We start from the raw sequence: 25,212 nt of genomic DNA, 5'->3' as shown, positions 1-25,212 counted from the left end.
TTTTAGTTGTTTTGATGTATTGTATAACAAAAATTCCTTCACAAGGTATGATGTATGTTTAGGATCATTATCTTGTTGGAACCAGAACACAGTCGGAATCCCCACAGCATTACTGAACCACCCCCATGTTTAACTGTACCCACCAAATTCTTGTTTTTGAGCTCACAATTTGGTTTCCTTCAAACTATTTGCCTTCCATCTGAACCACAAAAATTAATTTTAGTCTCATCAGTGAACATTACACTTTCCCAAAAGCTTTGAGGCTTATTTAGATGAGTTTTCGTAAAGTCCAAGCGCTTTCTTCTATTTATTGTAGATATAAATATTTTTCTCTGCGCAATCATTGCATCAAAATAAGTTAATAATTATTTGAAATATTCACAATTATCTTCCATACTAAATTTTGTGAGCAACTGTATAACGATAACAAAAATAGGTTTCTACAACTATAATAATACAGCTCTGGTCTCTGTTGTTTAGATTACGACAATCATTGTTTATCGAACGCGCGAACCGCCCTCCTCCAGAGATTAATCTTATCGAATTACTGTTGTTTGTTTTTGAAAAAATATTTTTAAGCTGACAGAGTTCATAATAATTAATTAGCGCTTATTTAAATAAATTATCAGATTTGTCATCAAATTGTAAGTGTTTTGCATCGTTTATCAACATAAAAATTTATAATTTAATAACATTTTCACAAAGATTTTATTGAAGTCTCTTTGTTTAATAATAAATTTTCGGCTAAAATTTGAGTTCTCCCGAAGCTTTTTGGGTTAACGTTTAACTTCATGATCAAAGCTAAGAATGTAATGGATGTTTTATGGATTACGTTTTATCTCACTGAAGTTTCTTCGCTAGATATGAAGTTTCGGTTATAATTTGATGTTTTTTTAAATTAGTTAGGTTTTCATGAAGTTGCTTGAGATAATATAATTTTTTGGATCAAAAGTATTTTTTTTATAAAAACCAAGCAACTTTTATGGTTAATTCAATTTCTATTTGTTGTATTATTCTTAGATAGATTCACGGCAAGCGATACATTCCAAAACCAATATTTTAAACTTCTTTATTCGCGAGTGACGTTTCCACTATTATTTATCATCATAAATGTCATTCGATCTTGCAGAACTACAGCGAAATATTACCCGTCGTGCAGATAAATGTTTCGTATTATTTTGAACAAAAACCAAATACAAAAAAGAAAAGAAAAGCTAACGGTTTTAAACCGGAAATTCGTAAAGTCAAATAGTTAAAATAAAATGATTCAAAAAAGTTTCCTAAACTTTTTAAATTTTGTTTAAGTACTGTTAACGAAGCTGCAGGGTGCAAAGCTATGCTGGTAGAAATGGCGAACTTTTCCGACAACTTTTCCTACGATTTATTAAAACTGTTCTTTTTTAATATTTTCGGGGAAAATGAAATTTATTCTAAGGAAATTTTCGTTTTAAAATTATTACCCTGCTAAATCTCTACACATATGGTTAGTTAAAATTTGAAATACAAACCGCCTTCGTGACAAATGTTCAACGATGGTAATTTTCCTTAGGATATAAATCTAAAGGAAAAGCAATCGTTCGATATCCTATTTGGGCCTGAAAATTATACGATTAATCTTTGCAAGATGTATGAGAATGGGTAAAAATAACTTTTAGACATTCCGAGAGAAGCATAAGACTATTTCTGTGGGTTCAATTCAATTTCTTAAAGAAGAAGAACACGACGTGTCACAATCTAGGGATCGACCTTCATAATAAAGTCCAGGGAATGGCCGAAAGCGACCATTGGGAGATATCGATTCGAAAGGGATATTTGGAATTAGGGTCGTTTCGAAGGGAAACCATAGAAACGAATATTGAGATTTAAAATTTCCATTTTATTTCATTATTTTTAATTGACCATTATTTCGTTCGATTTATTTTTGACGTCGTTCACGTTATAAGTTACGTCGGAAATAAAATATGATTTTCTCGTAATATAAATGATTTTGAGGAGTAGGTAAAACCATTTGGTGTCAGAACTCTCAGACCGAGAACGATCTCAAAGGAGCAAATTGGCTTGGAAAATGGAAACATTCCGCTCACGTTCGCAGTTATGACAAATGCACGTCATTTTTCGAGCTTTACAATTGAAACGTGATGGTGTTCCTTTTCTAAACGAAAACCATTCACTTAGAAAATAAAAGTTACACTGTTACTTTTTCTCCTCTTTGTCAAACTACACTTCGTTTATAATATAATAAAAGATTTCTTCAGTTAACGGAGTAACAATGGATTTCTAGCGTAATGTATACATATGTTAGGTATACATATACAAGAATCCTGTTAATTAGTAACTACGCTTCTCTGACGTTCAAATAGAGAAGGACATAGAGGATAGAGGTTTACATTTCCGGGTGTTATACGTTATTCACTACTCAACACCGTTATAGTTCAGAATGCGGGAATGGAAATTTTGTGGAAATTAGCGTAAACGGAAATCAACGTCAATTATAAACCAATCTCGGTTGTATTACAAGTTTAACCAATGTTGACACAAATAATTCTAATAATAAGATTTCTCGTTTAACGTTAACCCCAAAATACACGACAAACTCTCAAGGAAATTTCTTCAAGTTAAGGTTAAACTTAGATTTCATTTCGTAAGCGTTTCTCATGAACCGTAATGTTACGGCCCCTCTTTATTAAGATTAAAGAGTTGAAGTAGAAATGAGTTCATGTAAATCCAAACTTTTTTGTCTCGTAGACCACTTATCATGCTTTTTGGTTTTGTATAACTAGCGCTACCCATCACTGTCACTAGAACTAACACAAGACCTAGAACTAGAATCATTCGGATTTAGCCGTCTTAAGAGACGTGCGGCTAAATCCGAATGTTTCTAGATCTAGATCTAGTGTTAGTTCCAGTTTTAATTGTTATCCAGCGTTAGATTGTGGTATATTTTTATTGAACTAAAACTAGAACTAACACTAGATCTAGAATTAGAAACATTCGGGTTTAGCCGTGCGTCTCTTAAGACAGCAAAACCTGAATGATTCTAGTTCTAGGTCTAGTGTTAGTTGTAGTTTTACACTAGCACTATCACTAAAACTAAAACAAGACCTAGAATTAGAATCATTTGTGTTTAGCCGTCTTGAGAGACGCACGGCTAAACCCGAATGTTTCTAGTTCTACGTCTTGTGTTAGTTCTAGTGATAGTGCTAGTGCAAAACTTAAGTGAAATTCACTGTATAGTATTACTCTAAAGCCCTAGTACTACTGTTAGTTCAAAGATTAGTTGTTATTGAACGCTAGATTGTTGTATATTTTTATTGAACAAAAACTAAATCTAGTGTAAGTTCTAGTTTTTGTTGTAAACTAGAAATGTTCGAAATTATTATTAATTTATCATTTCTTTATCAACAAAAATATCCAATTACAAAAATAAAAGAATCTATATTTGTTAATCACCGTTTCATTTTTATTACTCTGAACTTGGAACTAAATTTAGATCTCTAAAACGATTAATCGTGTTTATTTTAGAACGTTTGATTCGGATTTATCCCATCGAATATATGTCATGGATATGGTGTTGAGTTCTCTTTCTCATTGCCCTGGGGAAAATGAAATTTTCTCATATTATATTGGTAACGTGATCATAACAAGATGATGCAATAAATCGTAAATAAATTGAAATTTGAATAAATCAAATTGTAATCTCGACTTTTCGACTGTAAATTAATGCGATTAATGTTGTTATGTTGTAAAAGGTTTTAATTAATATGGGTTAATGATAAGTGGAGATTAGAAATTAAAAAAACGTCGATAAAAAATGGTTTAAAAAGCGGAATTTGAATGATTCATGATTCTATGTAAATTCTTTGTATGAAGATAATGTTTATAAACTTTTTTAAATATTTTGAAATTAAATAATTTATGAGTTTACGAAGAATCAACAAAAAAATTTCTGTTTTGATTTATTTAAATATTTACTGTAAGAGCTTTGAAATATGTTTTTCTTTAAGTTAATTAAATCATAAATCAACTAACACTTCATCCATTAGTAAAAAACTTTCGCAAATTAAATTAAAAGAGAATTTTTAAACTATTTTCTTCAAAGTTGAATTTAAAAAAAAATAGGTTATGGTTTTAATGTTTATTTATAGTAATGTTGCGAGAATCTGTGCCAAAAGAGATTAATTTAAGTAGTTTTGTTATTCTTAAACATTTTTTTAAATTAAAACAAATTTAACAATTTTTGAAAGTAAATTGTCAAAGTACGATTTAATATGGGTTATTACCACTAGATGGAGCGATTATTTGTTTAAATTTAAAAAATAAATATTGTAACGCAATTAATCACGTTAAAAATAGGGAAAAAAATCATAACAAAAATCATCAATCTTCATTCTAAAAATACCTCCGCGTTTAGAATGTGTTTTCAATTAAAAATTTTAAATGTCAAATTTTATAAATTAGATTAACGATTATGAAATTAATAAAATAAAACGATTTACCTCGTCTTTGTTTCCATAAATCACTACAATTTTCAAAATATTCCAATTATTATTAATTAACGAAATAAATTAATTAGGTTATGTTTCCGAAAACTTCACCGATTAATTTGGGGAGGAAAAATCTCTTGGTGGAACCTAAAATCAATTTAAATAGTTAGTTTGCGTTTTTAATAACGTGCCTTGATAGGTTTTTAAGTTCAATTACACTTTTTTTGTGAAATTTAACAATTTTATTAATGAATACAACTGGTGGTCGTTAAATGTCAAAAATATCTTTTAATTCGGTCGGTTACCACTAGATGGGGCGATCATCTGTTGAAAAACGAGGGAAATTTAATAAAAAAAATTAAATAAAACCCATCAATTTTGAATCTAATACAATAAATCCCTTATTTGCAAAAATTTCCAATAAATTGAAATTAACAGAGTAAAAGAAATAGACTCAAAAATTTTACTAATTAAATTGAGGCAGAAAAATCTCTTCGTGGAATTTAAATATGGACTTTACGAGATCAATAACGTACCTTGAAGTTTTTTTGGCTTAATTACACTTTTTTTCTTGTAAAATAACAATCTTAAGAATGAATTTAAGCGGTGGTTCTTAAACGTCAAAAATGGCATTTAATACGGGCGTTTACTACTAGATGGGGTGAGCATCTGTTAAAATATTTTTAAAATTTAAAGAATAATCATCGTTAAAACCGAAATTTTCTAAAAAAATCAGTCTAATTACCCATCGATCTTGATTCTATAAATAAATCGTTGTGTAGAATGCGAGTTTTCGATTAAAATTTTACGATAATAACATTTACGAATTCGAGAAAGTTCATTATTAATAATCAAATTATTTAAAATTAATGAAATGAATCGGCATACTCTGAGTTTGTTTTAATAAACTACCCGTATTTACAAAAATACCGAATTTGAAATTGACAGGATAAAAGAATTAGGTTATGTTTTTAAAAATTTTACCAATTAATTTGAGGGAGAAAAATTTCTTCGTGGGACTTAAAATCAATATAAATGGATACTTTACGAGTTCAATAACGTACCTTAAAATGTTTTTGGTTCAATTACGCCTTTTTTTTGTAAAATTTAACAATTTTAGAAATGAATGTAAACGATGGTTCTTAAACGTCAAAAATACCGTTTAATACGGGTGGTTACCACTAGATGGGGTGAGCATCTGTTGAAATATTTTTAAAGTTTAAAGAATAAATATCTTAAAAACCGAAATTTACAAAAAAAAAGAATCTAATAATTAAAATTAATGAAATGAATCGGCTCACTGTCAGTTTGTATTAATTAAACCACTATTTATAAAAATACCTAATTTGAAATTGACAGGATAAAAGAATTAGGTTATGTTCACAGATGTATTGTACCCCGGTAGAAAATGCTCTTAACGAACATTAATGCCTTTCTTGGTGAAAATTCGTTCAGATCCTTTGGGGAGATAAACTGCGACCCAAAAATCGAGAATCTGGCACGACAGCAGGGCAGTGGCATAAAACATGCTCAACCATCTTCTCGTCCTCCACAACAAAGTCAGCATTCAACTTAAGTTGAAGGTTGAAGTGTATTTTCAATCGGTACACATTAGAACTTGAATGCTGCTACGAGCAAATCCTAAAATATTCCTGGATTTGACAGTGGCGATGTTAATAAACAACTTAGAGTATTTCATTCCAGGAGAAGTGGTCAACAGTGGACGAAGTCTGTCTTCAGCCCACAGTCCAATCCTATGTTTGGCCCTCTCGTGCTAGCTCATCTGCCACTTCATTGCCAGCAACCCCAGAGTGACCTGGGACCCAGATCAGAGAAACTCTGTTATTATAACTCAGTGTGTTTAAAGTTCTTTTAAAGTCATTAACCAGAACCGACACAGTTTTCATGGCCTGCAGCGCTTGGAGAGCGGTTGACTGTCCGAGAAAAATCGTACTGTCATATTTTTGTCTCAAGATGAATTTTAGTTATTTTTTAGAAGGACCAATAATGTGGGGTAATTCAAGAATTTTATAATCGGTGGTTGCTAAATGTTAAAAAACGATTAATATGGGCGAAGATATCTGTTTAAGTCACCTCGCTTATGTTTATTACATTTCTTAAAATAAAAATAGAGGAAATAAATTTACAAGGAAATTTATTACACTTGATCCTTTTTATTCTTTTTTATTTTTGTTTCTGTCGTTTCATTTTGAAAGTTATGTTTCAACTTCTTCTTAAATATTATTGTTGTCACTCACGACCTGATAACAACTCAAATCTTTTTTTATGATTTTCTACTATTTTGTAGCAACATCTTAAGATGTTATAAGTTTTTTCGAAACCGGTAACGATCTGATCTTTAAAATAAAGCAATTTGAGCTTCTAAAAATTTGAAAGCAATAATAATTTTATAGATAATCTCTACAAAACATAAAAAAGAATATTTTTTTAACTTTAATCTCTGTGTTTTTAGTTTTTAGCAAAAATTTTTTTTAGCGATTTAAATCGCCGTTTTCATCTAGAAACTCGAACACCAGGAATTAATCGATTACCAACGTTCTTCAAAAGCTTTTAATATTACCAGGTTTTAAAGGATTTAAAAGCCGGTTGCTTCAAAATCTGTCGCTTTACTTCCGGGGGTATATTTCCTTTTGCACCCGTGGAAAGGTGTAATTAAAAATTCTTTTAAATCCCCAAAATAAAAAATTAATTCAATTTTAAGTAAGTTAATTTCTTTTTTTTTTAGCTCAAAAAATACTACTAATAAAATACGTTAATAAAATAGACAAACAAAAAGATTACAAATAATAGCACGTTTTCGTCCACTTTCAATTAACACAATGAAGGTGTGTTGTTGTTTGAACCATCGCTGATAATATTATGTCATCTGAAAATGATAAATGTTAGCAAGGAAATCAAAAATAATCGGTTGGTGATTTTTTTGGTTGAAATTTTCTGGTTTTGGCGCAAGCGCATTTTATGGACGCTCAACGTTTTCAACAAGTTTCTCACTTGAAAGCCGTCGCGACGCCCGGTACATTCTATTAAACGATATCCGTGTTCGTGTTGAGTGAGAAAACTTACAGTATATTTTAAAAAAATATTTTATTTTCCTAAAAACTATATTTAAAATTTTTTGATAATCAAATAATTTTGACTTGAAACTTTTGAACTTGTATTTTCATAACAGTGTTAATTTTTAGTTATTTTTTTTATTTATTCGAGTGAGATATTCGAGAAATTTTTTTTTAAACACGATTAAAAGTAAGTAAAAACATTTTTTGATAAAACTAAATAATTTGAATAAGAAATAATTTTTGTTATCGCAATGTGTTAACTTTATGTTGTTCATATTTGTTATAACGCAATAATTGTATAAGTTCCCAATTGGTTTCAATTGATTCACAAGAATACAGTCAAGGTTTCATTGCGAGGTAATCTTTTCTTATTGCACTATCCAATCAAAAAAAGGTTTTCAATATCAGTTCAATAAGATTGTTTAATATCAAATTCACACAGATCTAATAATCAATAATGTTTATTTAATTTTAAGAAAGTGTTGTAGAAAATATTAAAAAATATTTTTAGATATTATTCACAAAAATAATTTTAAAAAGCGAGTAAAATAATAGCAGTCAAAAAAAACAAACTTTTATATGAAAACGAAAAAATAATTTCAACTAATTTTAGCTTGTAGCCACCCTCAGAAGTATACATCAAAGAACATAAATGAAAAATAATCTCTTCCCCACTACAGATTTCATCAAAAAATGACGATCGTGTAGTATGGAACATTCTTTATAGCTTGACTGCTGTGTAGACTAAATTAATGTTGTTCCACTCAATTTATCGAAATGGAGGAATCGGTTCTAAGGCTTTACAACGAAGAAGTAATTTAATGTTTGCCTTCAGCTTGTATTATAAAACTTTCAAGATTTTCAGCGGTACACCGCGGACTTCTTGGATGAGATGAAAAGTTTGTTATCTAACCTCGATGATTAAACAAAGGCTTATTACAAGCGTAGTTGTCTTTTCATAGTATTTATGAGAAGGTCGTATTTAAAGTGAAAATGCTGAATAGATTTATCGGTTAGCTCCTCACTCATATAATAAGAAACGGTTGATCAGCATCTCTTCCATCCTCTCCATCAATAGTATGCTTAATTATCTGCCGAGTAATTTTATAATTACGATCTCATTTACTGCAGTGTAGAAATTCGACTCATTGATGATGTCAAGGATCTTATGCGTGATCGAAATAGAACTAAGATACGATTTGAGCGTACTTGGGTTGACATTGATTGGGAAGAATATCGCATATTAACACGTTATGAAAAATTTTAAAATTACTTGGTGTCGTTGATTCGTCTCCCGTGGTAATTATTGGAGATGCAACATATGTAGTGTTTAAAAAATCACCTTAACCAAATCTAAAAAGCCATCGAGGCATTTAATACGAGGCGTGTCCGTAAAATAAGTACGTTATAATTATTATTATTAAACTATTTTTCTACTTAGTTGCCGGAAAACCAACTTTTCTATACCCTCTTCATGAAAAGATGCGGCCAGTGACGACAAAGATATCCTAAATTTTTGTTTTTTCCACTCCATCAACTTTTGTTGGGTGGATTCTAGAATGACATGAAAACCCCAATTTCATCACCGGTTACAATTTTGTTTAAGAATTCATCTCCTTCATCATTGTATCGAGTAAGAAATGTCCAAGTCGCTTCGATTTGTGAACACTAGTGAGTATTTTTGGAGCTCAACGGGAACATAACTTCCGATAATTTAATCGTTTTGTGACAATCTCATGCAATATAGTGGATCAAAACGGTAACTTTTCATTCATTATAATTGATAGGAACGAGGTGCCAAGGCTTTTTAATATTTTAAGAAAATTGCTTATGTTATTTTTCATCCTTAAAAAGCAACGTGTAGTAGATGATAAGCAGTGATCAAGATAATCAGAGTCTTCTTCTTCTGTAGTTTTACACCCCAACTCGGACCTTGACCTCTCGTAATCTTTATCTATAATCTCGCCAGTCCATCGATGCTCACCTCCAACCTAAGTTTTCCCAGTATTTCAGTGCCTTTCCCACTGGTCTCCTTCCTTGCATTCATTACCTACTTTCATTACTGCCATTTTAATGTTTTGCCATTGTTCTTATACTGGTTGTGTATCTGGTTCAAGTTTTGTCAGCTTTCCAGTAATTTCCAGTGTTTCTATTTTCAATTTATTGCTCCCCTTCATGTCTTTACGTCCAATCTATTGCTTGTTACTCTTCTGTCTATCAGAACACCATCTATTTGATTGACTGTACTTCCATCAAGTGAGACCCACGTAGATCAAATTTTGCAAATTTTATCAGAAATACTCCATTTTTATTGGTCTCCTTATGTTGAGTGTCTACCCATGGCGTTCTGTTCTTTACCAATCTTGTAATGTACCTAATATCATTTTCTGGTACCTCTTTCATTTCAATGTCTTGCTCCTCTATAGGGCATTGATTATGGTTAAATTAAAGAATTTTGGCTATTATCATCACTTCTTTTATTTACGCACTGATTTAGGCTTCGCACCTAGTCATGAACAGTGTGTGTATGGAGTAGTGCGTGAGGGAAGTTAGTCTCACTACAAGAGATTATAGCAATGAACTTGGCTTTTACATGTACTTCCACCTCCTATTTCCTCATACTTTAGCAAACCCCGAGCTATTTGGTCGGCATAATCCCGCGCAATACTCGACTCTAACAAGTTTATCACATAATTATACTAAGTTATACCACGTGAATGTGTTTCAACGTACACCTACGTGACCTTATGTAAGTTTGGTTGGCTGTTACTTGGGATTTCAGTTCAATAAGGATTTTTTATGAATTAATACCGTATATTATACCATGAAATTTTTAGATAAAGATTTGATTTATTAACTTCTCACTTTTATTTGTAATAAAAAGAAATCGTAACCTTCACTTAAGTACATAGTTTCATTTAATTACAACTTTGTACTGCGATCGTAATTTTTATACTAATAATATCACCACTTTATTACCTATAAAATTAATAACTGATATCAACAATAAATGTTCACTTTAAGATCATCAAATCATTTTTTTAATTAAAAATTTAATCAATTCTATTCAGTTAGTTTCCACTCAACTTTGAATGTTTTATAAAAATGGTCCTTTTTCTTTTCTATTTTATGGTAACGTCTATGATGGAAGTTCTGAATTTATGCAAACGCGTGACGTGGGTGACTATCTCAGAACCGCATATATTTCCACCAGATTTACCACCAGAAAGAGATAGATTCGGAGACATTTGAATGGTGTAATTTAAATCTTTCACGTCGACTTGGTCCAAATCCGACGTATAAAGTTAGTTATATCAATTTTAAACAGTTAATCCATAAGTTTTGAGAAGTAAAGTTAAACGTGTTCTTAAATTCAAGTTCATGTTGTGATTTTATTTCTTGGAATTAAATTAAACATAACGCGAAGTCTCGATGTATTGATCAGAACATGAATAATGTATTCAGTGAAGACCACTTCTCAATTTCAATAAAGTTATTATTCATCCGAACATTCTCGATGGATAGTTTCGCAGAGTATTTTCTGGGAAAAATGTATCAAAAAAAAAATAAAATTTGACGTTGATACAGGCTTTTAAAGAGATTAATCACCTTCTCTTGGTTGTGGTGGTTGAGGCAAGATGGAAAACTAAACTATTTTCTCCGGTTTACCGAAGTTTCGCTATCAAATTAAATTCCAACCACCCCACTACAATCTTCTATGTTAAAAATTAAAATTTTCGTCTCCAATTATAAAAGACGTTAAAATGAATTATATTTTTAACATAATTCAAGTTATTATAGAATGTTAAGATTTATTATGCCTAAGTTAATATTGGGGTTTAATATTAGATGTTATTGTTAGGTTAATATTCAAAATGTCCTTAAACAATGCGGATCGATTATCAGGATGTTGCAGGAATTTCAAAACTATGTTTCAGGCTAAATTCAATTTGGGGTGCTTTTGTAATTTTTAATAAAACGAATATATTATTTTAAATTTATCAAGGAAATTTCAAATTATGTACTTATTGAACTTGAAATTAACCGATTTCAATGCGGGTCAATAAACCACAAACACTAAAATTCCCACCTACACAATTAATTTTACCCTATACCGTTATCTTTTACCATTTGAAATAAAGGAACTTTTTTCGATTTGTTCTTTTCAATCGAAATTGAAACGGACAGATGGAGACAGCTAGCTGTTTTTAATGTTCTATGTTCTGTATACAGGACAACTAACGCCGTAATGTCTGGTGACGTTTAATCTATTTTTATTTTACTTTTTTGTTTATTTGATACCATGCACTAGCTGCCAATGTGATACAAAAATATTTTTATGACTACGTTTTTATGAGAACAATAAAAAAATCGTTGTTTTTTTATTATGCGATTATTACAAACTGATCGTAAAAGAAATTTATTCATAAAATCATTATTTATTTTCTTAGTGTAAATGTTTTTTTTATCTACTTAGCTTATAATGTTGCTATAGCCAGATATTTCTCCAAATAAGTTCTTGCCACTACCAAGAAATAAGCGTAACACTTTTGCATTCTTTATTCTCTTTATCGAGGTTATTCTCTTTCCTGCAACAACTGGATAATCGATATAAATATAGTTTAAATTCATATTTTATAGTTTTAAATATATATTTTTGCTCAACTCTGTACATTTTATTTTTGAAATAACTTCAACCGTTCAAATGAACTAAATGACATTTAGCCTAATATTAAAAAGTTAAAAATGAATTTGTTTTCATTGAATTAATTAACTTGAACGTGATTAAAAGCACCATACAAAAGTAACTATCATCAACAGAAAGAGATATCGATGAAAATCTATTCCGATCATCGAAACAAACCGCTCTAAAACATCAATTAGTACGCCACTGATAGTGCTTAGTTAGCAATTGAGAATTTATTGAAGTCATTTGTAACTTTTACGATCTCTTTCGTTCTTTTCATTCCATCCTAGTAAAGCTAAAGCTATAAACATTTACAAAAAAACATTTTATATCATACTAATAACTTTAAATTATTTTTCTTGAAATGTCATTAAATGACAATTTTGTTGAAATGTGTCTTAATGCACTTTAAATTGATAAGAATAACTTTATAAAGAATCAAATTTAATTAATTTAGTGATATTGTTTAATATTCTATGAGCACTTCCAAAATAATACTGGTTGATTTACATCTTAGTTTAAGGTTGTCAAAACTTTAAAGGCTGAATGCAAATTTCCCGGTGTGGTTGGGAATACAGGTTTACGGGGAACATACATCTAAAAGAGCTTTTCATAAGAACTTTGAGTTGGTGTATCACGTACTTCACTCTATAAATAGTTTTAAGCCGTGAATTAATAATGTTAGTTTGCATACTAAATTTATAAACTTAAAAATTTACGAAAACTTTTATTTATTTGAGATTAAAATAGCGACTTAGCATCATTTTGACTTCTTCAATAAATATCAAACGTAATTAAAGTCGAATCACGGCGCATTAATTGGTGTCAAATGAACGGAAAGCAATTACTTTCCGATTGAATTCCGTGACGAAATCGAACATCGCCGGATTTGCGAAGAGCTTCGCGGCGAATAACTTTTTAAAAATACTCTTTTAAGAAGTTATAAAAACTTCTTTTCATACCTCCTACATTGTGCACACGCAAATCTTATCAAATTAGTACAAAGTATCTTTCGTTTAACATCCACTACTTTCGCGTAATTTATGGAGATTTACAATGTAAAGGTTCTTGTCGTCAAAATGTCGTGTATAATCTATGTTTAGTGTTTCCTTTGAGAATATCATTTTGAGATATTATTATGGGATTCATTGTGGGTTAAAAAAAACTTACATCAAAACAAATAATATCATCTGAGTGTTTAGTTTTGAGTTTAATGAATTTCACAAAGATGAAAATTATTACTCAGAAGGGTTGCAAAGGGTACGAAAGAGACTTAAAGGATTTAGAAGCTAGATAAACACAGAACGTTATTCCCGAGGGTCGGATATAATGGAAGATTTTTACAGTCGGTTCATTTGCATTTCTCACTCCATTACGAAAACAGTTCGTCTCGCAACGAGAGTTTTCAGGTTATAAAGGGAGTTTTAGTCGTTTAATTTAAAAGGGTTAATGAATATAACCTCTTCCATATTAAGAGTTATGCATTTTCATTTAGCAAATAAATATACTTACGTTTCATTGAGGAAACAAAATGGGCAACGAAATTTCTGAGAAGTTCAAAATTAAAGAAAGAATGAGACAAGAAATCTCGAACGAAGAAGATGTCAGTTACAAATTTCTGGGGTTCAGAAAATTATACGAAATACTAATATCCCTGTCGATCTGTTAATTTTAAAGTCGTTGTTAGAGGTGGACTGCCAACTTTCCTTCATCTTTTTGGTGGTCTTCCTGGTGGATAAGTTCCTGCTGGTTTTTCCTCCATTGCTATACAAGGTACCTCATGCTCGGCCATTTTTTTCTCATAGCCGTACCACCCTCTTCTTCGTTATTTACCCATACCTAGATATTTGAAGTCCTCCTCAATCAGTTTGTACCTGACTGGTTCCTTGGAAAATGTTATGGCTTTTGTTATATTTATAGATATTGTCATATTGTGCTGTCGAGTCAACTGCTAGAACTTAAAGAATTGACTCTGCAGGTCATTTTCAGTCTCTGCATCATCGGCGTGACACGACATACTGATCCTTTTGTTGCTCATTTGATATCCCAAATCCAATTACGCTACCATTCATTGAAGATTTGCACAGCGTAAAGATTGAAGATCAATGGTGATAGAATCTAAGAGTACAATCGCTGTTTGTTTCAGCTTTTGTAATATCTTATTATGTTAAACTTTATCGCAAGCTTTCTCAAAGTTAATTGCGACATCTTTGTACTAATACCTATGTGTAGAAGAGCGCTTCGCGAGTTCCCAAATTCATTTCTGAATCTAGATTGAGTATCTTGGACTTTGCTATAGAGCCTTTTTGTAAATTTTTCGTTTTGATGCTATCTTCACCTATTATTTTTAGTGTTTCTGCGTATCTAATCCTGTCGCCTTACTGTTTTGAAATAATGAACTTGACTTCTTCGTGTCTCATTAAAGGACCACTTTTAACACCCGCTATTTGCAATGGTTTTCTTTCAATGTGATATAATTCAGCCATATATTCTTGCCAGGCTGCTTCTCAATCTCTAGAATCCTGATGCAATTTTTATCTTTCAGACTGTTGGGTGGCCGACACACATACGGGAATCAGTGTTGTTAAATACCCGGGTATTTATTTTCAAGGGAAAATTCCCTGCATATATACCCGGAGGTATTTACCCAAGATGGGTATTTAGAGGTATTTATAAAATTTGATTTAAATTGAGTTGATGGCAGTTTTACAAGTACTTCAAGAATGCAGAGTCCATTATCGATACACCAAACTTATTTATTACATTTACAAAAATGCTACAATGACGGTAAAATTGCATGAAAGTACTGACCGAATACTCATTGGGCGTGGGGTAAGACAAGGCAATATAATGTTGAACCCAAATTGTTCATCACAGTCCTGGAGAGTGCATTTAAACAACTGGATTGGACCCAAAAAGGTATAAACATTGATGGCAATACCTAAGTAATTTGCGCTACGCAGACGATATAGTTCTTATTTCGGATAGTCTTGGAGAGATGAAACTGATGCTGAAGTATGCAACTGAGTCGGGCTAAATATCAATAAAATTTAGGACAAATCTTGTTCCAAGCTCTAACATCAATATTGGTGATAATGAATACTTCTATCTTGAATACTTTCGATGGTATGTCATTAATCCCTGATGCCTTTCCATGTTTTGACGCAGTGATTGTGTTTTGAACCTCACTAATTGATATAGGTTCCATGACACTATCCTTTCTTTGATGTGACGGACTGCTGTCTATTTCCAAATCAGTTTCTATGCTTAACAGGTTTTGGAAATAATTTTTCCAAATGTCATTCATTTCACTATCACATATTATTTTTCCTGTTCCATCTCAGCATAGAGCTACGTGCGATTTGTGCCTTTGTCTTAACTGTCTAACAAATTTATACACATTCCTGGTGTTATTAGCTTTAAGTGTACATATATTTCGGAAAAGTTTATATTTTCACTACCGACCATTCTCCTTTACGTAATACTCTTCGAAAATATTTAACGATTTATTTAATGCTTGAAAAACAACTTTGAATGTCCTGAATTGAGTATCAGTCTAATATTAATGACTAAATTCAGTATCTGTGCTTCATTAATTCTTGTTTGATTCTTTTCTAGTCATATTGCACTTCCATCAAATCCAAGATTCCAAGAGATTGTTGACTTCCAATTGAAAATTAAGTAGTTTGTTTAAGATCTTATTATTCTTCTTCTTTTATTCAGGTTGTAACCTGTTTTTTACGCATCATTCATGGTGTTTCATTAGAGCTGGAAATCCAACTTCCTGGTCTCCCGGGATCTCTTAGCTAATCTTTGGTCTCTTGCTGTCTTAATCAGCTAGGTTTCTTCCATTCTTTGGAAGTACTCATTAAATTTTTTTATTTTTCCCCTAATCTCATGAGATCTCCGAGTCCACACAATTCTTTTATAATTTTGTTCCTTACTCTATCTCTTCTTGTCTTTTCCACTATTGTTCTTAAAATACTCATCTGTGTTGGTTCGCATCGCAGCCATATATCTTGGCCATGAGGTTCGCGTATGGAGAGATAATAATCAAACAAGCGAACTAAACAGAAGGATGATACTCGCATGGGCAGCCTACAGAAAACTTAGAGACATCTTCATGAGCGATACTCCTGTATATTTGAAAAGAAAGGTTTTCAATCAATGGGTGCTTCCTTTGGTTATGACATACGGTTCCGCAACTTTAACATTAACGGTGGCCATTACCAGGAGGCTCAAAGTAACGCAAAGAAAGATGGAGAGGTTGATGCTGGGTGTAACCCTGAGGGACCACATACGAAATGAAGACCTACGAAGAACTGGCGTAAATGATGCGGTCAACATTGTGGCAAAGCTCAAGTGGAACTGGGCGGATCATCGTCGCAAGAATGAAGAATGAGCAGTGGTTATCTGATAATAATACGTCTTCGATCGTTGACAATTCCTCTTCTTCAACGCTCATTTCATCATGTTCCTCTACATTTTTGTCCAAATCTGTTATATTTTTACTTGTATCACTTTTATATGTACTGTTTGGGTATTTACCCTGAGCCGGGGTAAGTACCCAGATAAATACCCATTTTATAAATACCTACCCGCCGGGTATTTACCCAGCGCCCATCACTGACGGGAATAAATAGGATATATTTTGATGCTGATGATCTATTACCTCAACTGTAGATTTAGTAATTTAAAAGTGAAAATATACACGTTAGTAGTTAACTTTTGTTAAAGGTCATACGACCCGTTTGGAATGAAGTTTATTGGGACGAAGGAAAATTTCATAATGGCACGAACCATTTCAGTTTAGCGGAATTTAATAATTTCTGGATTGCAAAGTTGTGCTATTTCTAGTCAGAACGTACAAAGAAAGTTCTTTATGCCTTACGGCTGAAAATCTGAAAACCCGGTTCCTTTTAAAGAGTGGGTCGCTCGTCGCCCCTCTTTGCTAAAGAGGTCGGTCAACTTGACAGTTTAATACGTATTTAATAAGTTGCCCTCACAGTACTTAGTAGGTCGAGTGCGAATTAAAAACCATTTCCTACGCTGGAGATCGTTAAAATCGCACGCGCTGTTGATTTTATAATATTAATTTATTTTATCGTTTCGGTTTATTATTAAAAAGAAAATAAAAAGATAACGAGAAAGAACATAATCGTAAATTATTCCTTTAAAATGTTGTGTTTTAAGGCGGAGGATGTATACTTGTGGGTACCAAAATATTTACTTGCGATTTGTTTATGTATAGCGACGAGTGACCAATGATTATCGCTTAAAGAGTTTTTTGTAACAACAAGGCCAGAATAACCTTAAAATAACTCTTGGTTTAGTAATAGGTTCATTGGCTACTAGGACATTGATTCCTTTTGTATCAACAAACATTTTTTTGCAAAATTTTCTAAATTCAAATTGAAACAGATTCGATTATTAAATTACCTTTAAACAACATAGAGATGCTTTGTTATAATAATCTTTTGAATTCCCTTTACAAAGTACGTGATATTCCAGCTGTTATGATTTTACAATCGAAAATTCACAAACAAACATTTCTATCTCGTTCTAACTCGTTTTGTTGCATTTTCCATGATAGCATCTACCAGGAATTTCATATAACTCGCAATAATGAATGCTGTAACCATAGTTACGAAACAACTATGCACTTGTACTGTACCACATAAAATTAAACAAAGCTTAATAGTACAGGCATTGGGTAGTTTTGCAAAGAAAAAGTTTTGCTTGGAAAATGTGACGTCCTTATGATAACTCTAAGTTTTCGTCTTAAGAGAAGCACGGCTAAACCCGAAACTTTCTAGCTCTAGGTCTAGTGTTAGTTCTAGTTTTAATTGTTATTCAGCGCTAGATTTAGGGTAAAACTAGAACTAACACTATACCTAGCCGCACGTCTCTAAAGACGGCTAAACCCGAATGATTCTAGTTCTAGGTGTAGTGTTAGTTCTACATAGTAACAGTGCTAGTTTAAAACTAGAACTAACACTATACCTAGAACTAGAATCATTTGGGTTTAGCCGCACGTCTAAGACGGCTAAACCCGAATGATTCTAGTTCTAGGTATAGTGTTAGTTCTAGAGAGTAACAGTGCTAGTGTCAAACTAGAACTAACACTAGACCTAGAACTAGAAACATTCGGGATTAGCAGCATAGTAACAGTGCTAGTGTAAAACTAGAACTAACACTATACCTAGCACTAGAATCATTCGGGTTTTGCCGTCTTTAGAGACGTGCGGCTAAACCTAAATGATTCTAGTTCTACGTGTAGTGTTAGTTCTACATAGTAACAGTGCTAGTTTAAAACTAGAACTAACACTATACCTAGAACTAGAATCATTTGGGTTTAGCCGCACGTCTCTAAAGACGGCTAAACCCAAATGATTCTAGTTCTAGGTATAGTGTTAGTTCTAGAAAGTAACAGTGCTAGTGTAAAACTAGAACTAACACTAGACCTAGAACTAGAAACATTCGGGATTAGCTACATAGTAACAGTGTCAGTGTAAAACTAGAACTAACACTATACTTAGTACTAGAATCATTCGGGTTTAGCCGTCTTTAGAGACGTGCGGCTAAACCCAAATGATTCTAATTCTAGGTATAGTGTTAGTTCTAGAGAGTAACAGTGCTAGTGTAAAACTAGAACTAACACTAGACCTAGAACTAGAAACATTCGGGATTAGCTGCATAGTAACAGTGCTAGTGTAAAACTAGAACTAACACTATACCTAGCACTAGAATCATTCGGGTTTTGCCGACTTTAGAGACGTGCGGCTAAACCTAAATGATTCTAGTTCTAGGTGTAGTGTTAGTTCTACATAGTAACAGTGCTAGTTTAAAACTAGAACTAACATTATACCTAGAACTAGAATCATTCGGGTTTAGCCGTCTTTAGAGACGCGCGGCTAAACCCAAATGATTCTAGTTCTAGGTATAGTGTTAGTTCTAGTTTTAAACTAGCACTGTTACTTTCTACGCTAACTAGAAACATTCGGGATTAGCTGCATAGTAACAGTGTTAGTGTAAAACTAGAACTAACACTATTCCTAGTACTAGAATCATTCGGGTTTAGCCGTCTTTAGAGACGTGCGGCTAAACCCAAATGATTCTAGTTCTAGGTATAGTGTTAGTTCTAGAGAGTAACAGTGCTAGTGTAAAACTAGAACTAATACTAGACCTAGAACTAGAAACATTCGGGATTAGCTGCATAGTAACAGTGCTAGTGTAAAACTAGAACTAACACTATACCTAGCACTAGAATCATTCGGGTTTTGCCGTCTTTAGAGACGTGCGGCTAAACCTAAATGATTCTAGTTCTACGTGTAGTGTTAGTTCTACATAGTAACAATGCTAGTTTAAAACTAGAATTAACACTATACCTAGAACTAGAATCATTCGGGTTTACCGTCTTTAGAGACGTGCGGCTAAACCTAAATGATTCTAGTTCTAGGTGTAGTGTTAGTTCTACATAGTAACAGTGCTAGTTTAAAACTAGAACTAACACTATACACGGTAAAAAATGGATGTAAAAATACATTATACTACATTAAACTACAAGATTGACTTATGAAATAATACATGAATTAACAACGTAATTTTCGAAATCCAGTTAATACCAAGTAAAATTACAGGAAATTAGTAAATTTGGAAAATATTACATTTTTTTAATACGAATTACACAAAGCTATGTAAACTACAGGAAAAACCTGTAAATAAATGGAAAATCAAGTAAAACAATGTAAATGTATTTAATTGTAATGTATCTGTAATACAATTGTAATATAACTATAATGTAACAACAATCATTATCTTGTTATAACTTCAAATAATAATCTAATTAAGAAATTTAAGATTGAAATAGAGTAACCATAAGTAGATAACTAAGAAAACATCCGTTAAATGTCATTTAAATATCAAAAACAAACAATTGATCACCAAAAGACGAAAACAATTAAGAACGAACTTTGGTAATTCTCGTTACTTAATGATTATTCTAATCGTTTCGACTTAATATAAAAGATCACGAAATTTGTAAAACCGCATTATTAACAGTATCAAACTACAACCGAAAAGATCACCATACTCTGTACTAACCCCTTCGCCTGGAGAAAATAAAGATAGTCAAGTAAGAAAATTGTGTTTATCTTCCTACTACGACGTTCAACCGGACGACATCTTGAAACTCAGCCGTACATTACATAATAAATTGGGAAATCATGTAATATTGTTAAAAATTACTATTACTAACATGTAAAATACCGGTTGGCCCCACCACCACTTTCTGCGTTCAGTCGGCCGAATAATGTTGCAACTACGCACAACGCGTTGACAACATTGTGCCGAGTACAGTCTAATAACGTATCAATCGTCGAACGTTATACGCGCTCTCTTATAATAATAATAATAATAATAATAAACCACTTTAATCTGTCCATTTAGAGTTTCGTTGTTGGGTGCCCTTTAGTACGTATACCGGTTGTACACAAAGTTTTTCTGTTCCAAGTTTGCCGTCTGTTAAAATTGTAAAAGTTTACACTTTTTCCACTATTCTTTTAATGCTTTTGTACTGTAAAACATTATAACAATGGTGGAAAAACTATTGGCTTTCATAATTTGGACATAAAACGAATTTGGATATCTAGAACTTCCATAATGACATTCGTATTTTTACATTTATTTAAGCTTAAAACTATGTAAATGTACAGGGCTGAATAATGAATTATTACATAGCAGACGAACTACAATATTCATAGCACAAGTAATTTTACATATAAATATAGTCATTTTTACGTGTTAATACGTGTACATTACCTGGGTTAAGAAGTAAAATTATATCAATCACAAACGAAAAGTACAAACATAGAAATGGAAAATGCGCTTGTTTAGATATGTATTTATTTTGCTATTACATACGTGTAACTTTTTACATGAATATCCATGGCAATAAATTACCAGTACTGGACCATGTAATTATTTCTTACTGTGTACCTAGAACTAGAATCATTTGGGTTTAGCCGCACGTCTCTAAAGACGACTAAACCCAAATGATTCTAGTTCTAGGTATAGTGTTAGTTCTAGAGAGTAACAGTGCTAGTGTAAAACTAGAACTAACACTAGACCTAGAACTAGAAACATTCGGGATTAGCTACATAGTAACAGTGCCAGTGTAAAACTAGAACTAACACTATACCTAGTACTAGAATCATTCGGGTTTAGCCGTCTTTAGAGACGTGCGGCTAAACCTAAATGATTCTAGTTCTAGGTGTAGTGTTAGTTCTAGAGAGTAACAGTGCTAGTGTAAAACTAGAACTAACACTAGACCTAGAACTAGAAACATTCGGGATTAGCTGCATAGTAACAGTGCTAGTGTAAAACTAGAACTAACACTATACCTAGCACTAGAATCATTCGGGTTTTGCCGTCTTTAGAGACGTGCGGCTAAACCTAAATGATTCTAGTTCTAGGTGTAGTGTTAGTTCTAGATAGTAACAGTGCTAGTTTAAAACTAGAACTAACACTATACCTAGAACTAGAATCATTCGGGTTTACCGTCTTTAGAGACGTGCGGCTAAACCTAAATGATTCTAGTTCTAGGTGTAGTGTTAGTTCTACATAGTAACAGTGCTAGTTTAAAACTAGAACTAACACTATACCTAGAATTAGAATCATTTGGGTTTAGCCGCACATCTCTAAGACGGCGGAAGTTTAAAACTAGAACTAACACTATACCTAGAACTAGAATCATTCGGGTTTAGCCGTCTTTAGAGATGTGCGGCTAAACCCAAATGATTCTAGTTCTAGGTATAGTGTTAGTTCTAGTTTTAAACTAGCACTGTTACTTTCTACGCTAACTAGAAACATTCGGGATTAGCTGCATAGTAGCAGTGCTAGTGTAAAACTAGAATTAACACTATACCTAGTACTAGAATCATTCGGGTTTAGCCGTCTTTAGAGACGTGCGGCTAAACCCAAATGATTCTAGTTCTAGGTATAGTGTTAGTTCTAGAGAGTAACAGTGCTAGTGTAAAACTAGAACTAACACTAGACCTAGAACTAGAAACATTCGGGATTAGCTACATAGTAACAGTGCCAGTGTAAAACTAGAACTAACACTATACCTAGTACTAGAATCATTCGGGTTTAGCCGTCTTTAGAGACGTGCGGCTAAACCTAAATGATTCTAGTTCTAGGTGTAGTGTTAGTTCTAGAGAGTAACAGTGCTAGTGTAAAACTAGAACTAACACTAGACCTAGAACTAGAAACATTCGGGATTAGCTGCATAGTAACAGTGCTAGTGTAAAACTAGAACTAACACTATACCTAGCACTAGAATCATTCGGGTTTTGCCGTCTTTAGAGACGTGCGGCTAAACCTAAATGATTCTAGTTCTAGGTGTAGTGTTAGTTCTAGATAGTAACAGTGCTAGTTTAAAACTAGAACTAACACTATACCTAGAACTAGAATCATTCGGGTTTACCGTCTTTAGAGACGTGCGGCTAAACCTAAATGATTCTAGTTCTAGGTGTAGTGTTAGTTCTACATAGTAACAGTGCTAGTTTAAAACTAGAACTAACACTATACCTAGAATTAGAATCATTTGGGTTTAGCCGCACATCTCTAAGACGGCGGAAGTTTAAAACTAGAACTAACACTATACCTAGAACTAGAATCATTCGGGTTTAGCCGTCTTTAGAGATGTGCGGCTAAACCCAAATGATTCTAGTTCTAGGTATAGTGTTAGTTCTAGTTTTAAACTAGCACTGTTACTTTCTACGCTAACTAGAAACATTCGGGATTAGCTGCATAGTAGCAGTGCTAGTGTAAAACTAGAATTAACACTATACCTAGTACTAGAATCATTCGGGTTTAGCCGTCTTTAGAGACGTGCGGCTAAACCCAAATGATTCTAGTTCTAGGTATAGTGTTAGTTCTAGAGAGTAACAGTGCTAGTGTAAAACTAGAACTAACACTAGACCTAGAACTAGAAACATTCGGGATTAGCTACATAGTAACAGTGCCAGTGTAAAACTAGAACTAACACTATACCTAGTACTAGAATCATTCGGGTTTAGCCGTCTTTAGAGACGTGCGGCTAAACCCAAATGATTCTAGTTCTAGGTATAGTGTTAGCTCAAGTTTTAAACTAGCACTGTTACTTTCTACGCTAACTAGAAACATTCGGGATTAGCTGCATAGTAGCAGTGCTAGTGTAAAACTAGAATTAACACTATACCTAGTACTAGAATCATTCGGGTTTAGCCGTCTTTAGAGACGTGCGGCTAAACCCAAATGATTCTAGTTCTAGGTATAGTGTTAGTTCTAGTTTTAAACTAGCACTGTTACTTTCTACGCTAACTAGAAACATTCGGGATTAGCTGCATAGTAGCAGTGCTAGTGTAAAACTAGAATTAACACTATACCTAGTACTAGAATCATTCGGATTTAGCCGTCTTTAGAGACGTGCGGCTAAACCTAAATGATTCTAGTTCTAGGTATAGTGTTAGTTCTAGTTTTAATTGTTAGGTACGCCCTGATTTCTATGTAAATATATTTTTGTTTATTGCATCTAAATGAAATTCACTAAAGAATGTAATTAAAATAACCCGGATGAATGATTATATTCACTGGTCAAATATTTTATTCAAACCACAGTGAAATATCAGTTTACGTTACAAATCGATTTTTTTGATAAAATGTCCCATTTAAATAATTTAATAATAAAAACTGGAAATAAAATGTTTAGCCGGTACACACTCTGTTTGAGTTCGAGTGTATGTATAAATTTTTGATGGAAATTTAAAGCTTGGCATGTAGATAAATTAGGATAAAACGAGCTGTTCCCAGTGCAGAGCGATTTTCCAAAATTTCCTTTTACAAGAAACAAATTCAATTATTGACTTAAAATTGGTTATTTTATTAATTGTATCTTTATTTTTCAGAGATGTTGGATTGAAAAAATGATTACGTGGCGAGTTTTCATAATTTATAGTTAAAAAAGAAAAATCAAAACTCACATTGTAGACAAATCTACAATAAAAAATGCGTGTTGGTGAGAATGAAAAGATCACCGATCATCGAAACCTTCTTTATTGGTCAGATACCAACAATGACACCAACGAATTACCTCTCGATATGCAATTCAACGATGGTCACGTACTGTCGATTATAGTCTACAGCATCTTAATGGTTTTCTCGGCCGTCGGAAATATTACCATCTTGGTATTAATCGTTAGAAGACGAAGACAATCTCCATCGAGAATTACAACTACACTGATGCATCTTGCCATTGCAGATTTATTGGTACGTATAAAATTTTTTGTTCTACAATAGAACTAAAATAACATCTTCCTAAAACAAACGTTAAATTTTCTAAGCAAAAGAAAATTCGGTTATGTACGAATGCGTTTCCTCCACTTCACTTCCTATTAGAGATTGGATTGTGAGAGGAATTTAATTTTCCCGAGGAAGCGTTAACAAAAGTATAGGATTAATTGGCGCTGGTATAATGGGATTATCTCCTATTGTGGGGATTTTACGTAAAGAACGGAACATAATTTTCTTGAATACTATTCAATTTCAACGTATTTGTCAAACTCGTGCGATGAAATTCATCCCACACGATTTCTGGTACAAATTTACATCCCCATTACCAAAAGCTTCCGTACATGAACTCGTGTCGTTTCCCGAGCTGTTCTCGTTATTTCCGGTTCTAGAATGCGGAGAATCCAGACCACTTTACTATTGTCTACGTATCACGGAAGATAATAAAAATAAATAAATATATCATTAAAAATATAAGAGGTTTTTGTTGATGTATAACTAAATATGTATACGAAAAGTGGTTTATAATGGATTATGGAAAAAAATGTTTTGTTGGTGTAGGTGTTTGTGCTACTTAAGAGGATGAAAAAAAGTCCAGGGTAAATTAAATGGTGGAATTAAGAACGTTCGATAT

General features: G+C 32.5%; 1 protein-coding gene and 1 long non-coding RNA gene across 5 annotated transcripts in view; one reads left to right on the top strand and one right to left on the bottom strand.

The window, feature by feature from the left end:
• Positions 1-25,212, top strand: part of LOC111429182 (adipokinetic hormone/corazonin-related peptide receptor variant I-like) — a 64,847-nt gene that overhangs the window by 5,608 nt on the left and 34,027 nt on the right. For 2 of the 3 annotated variants that reach the window (XM_071197585.1, XM_023065028.2), the window contains exon 2: positions 24,197-24,557. In XM_071197585.1, coding sequence (XP_071053686.1) covers positions 24,297-24,557 — 261 coding nt within the window. In that variant the 5' untranslated portion in view covers positions 24,197-24,296. Of the gene's footprint in view, positions 1-7,574; positions 7,749-24,196; positions 24,558-25,212 lie in introns of those variants that run through there. The other variant, XM_071197586.1, reaches the window with a different exon arrangement.
• Positions 3,452-5,625, bottom strand: LOC139430388 (uncharacterized). Of its 2 annotated transcripts, none has more exons than XR_011640870.1 (3): positions 5,549-5,625; positions 4,497-4,631; positions 3,452-3,593 (listed from the first exon to the last, which is right to left on the bottom strand). It is a non-coding gene; the product is annotated as an uncharacterized lncRNA (long non-coding RNA). The 2 variants fall into 2 exon arrangements; XR_011640871.1 differs by having other exon boundaries at positions 4,497-4,808; positions 5,549-5,619.

Source organism: Onthophagus taurus, chromosome 7 (assembly GCF_036711975.1).
Source record: "Onthophagus taurus isolate NC chromosome 7, IU_Otau_3.0, whole genome shotgun sequence".
Classification (NCBI taxonomy): domain Eukaryota; kingdom Metazoa; phylum Arthropoda; class Insecta; order Coleoptera; family Scarabaeidae; genus Onthophagus; species Onthophagus taurus.
Note: the sequence above shows the minus strand (reverse complement) of the source record. Positions and strands in the feature narration are given on the sequence as shown.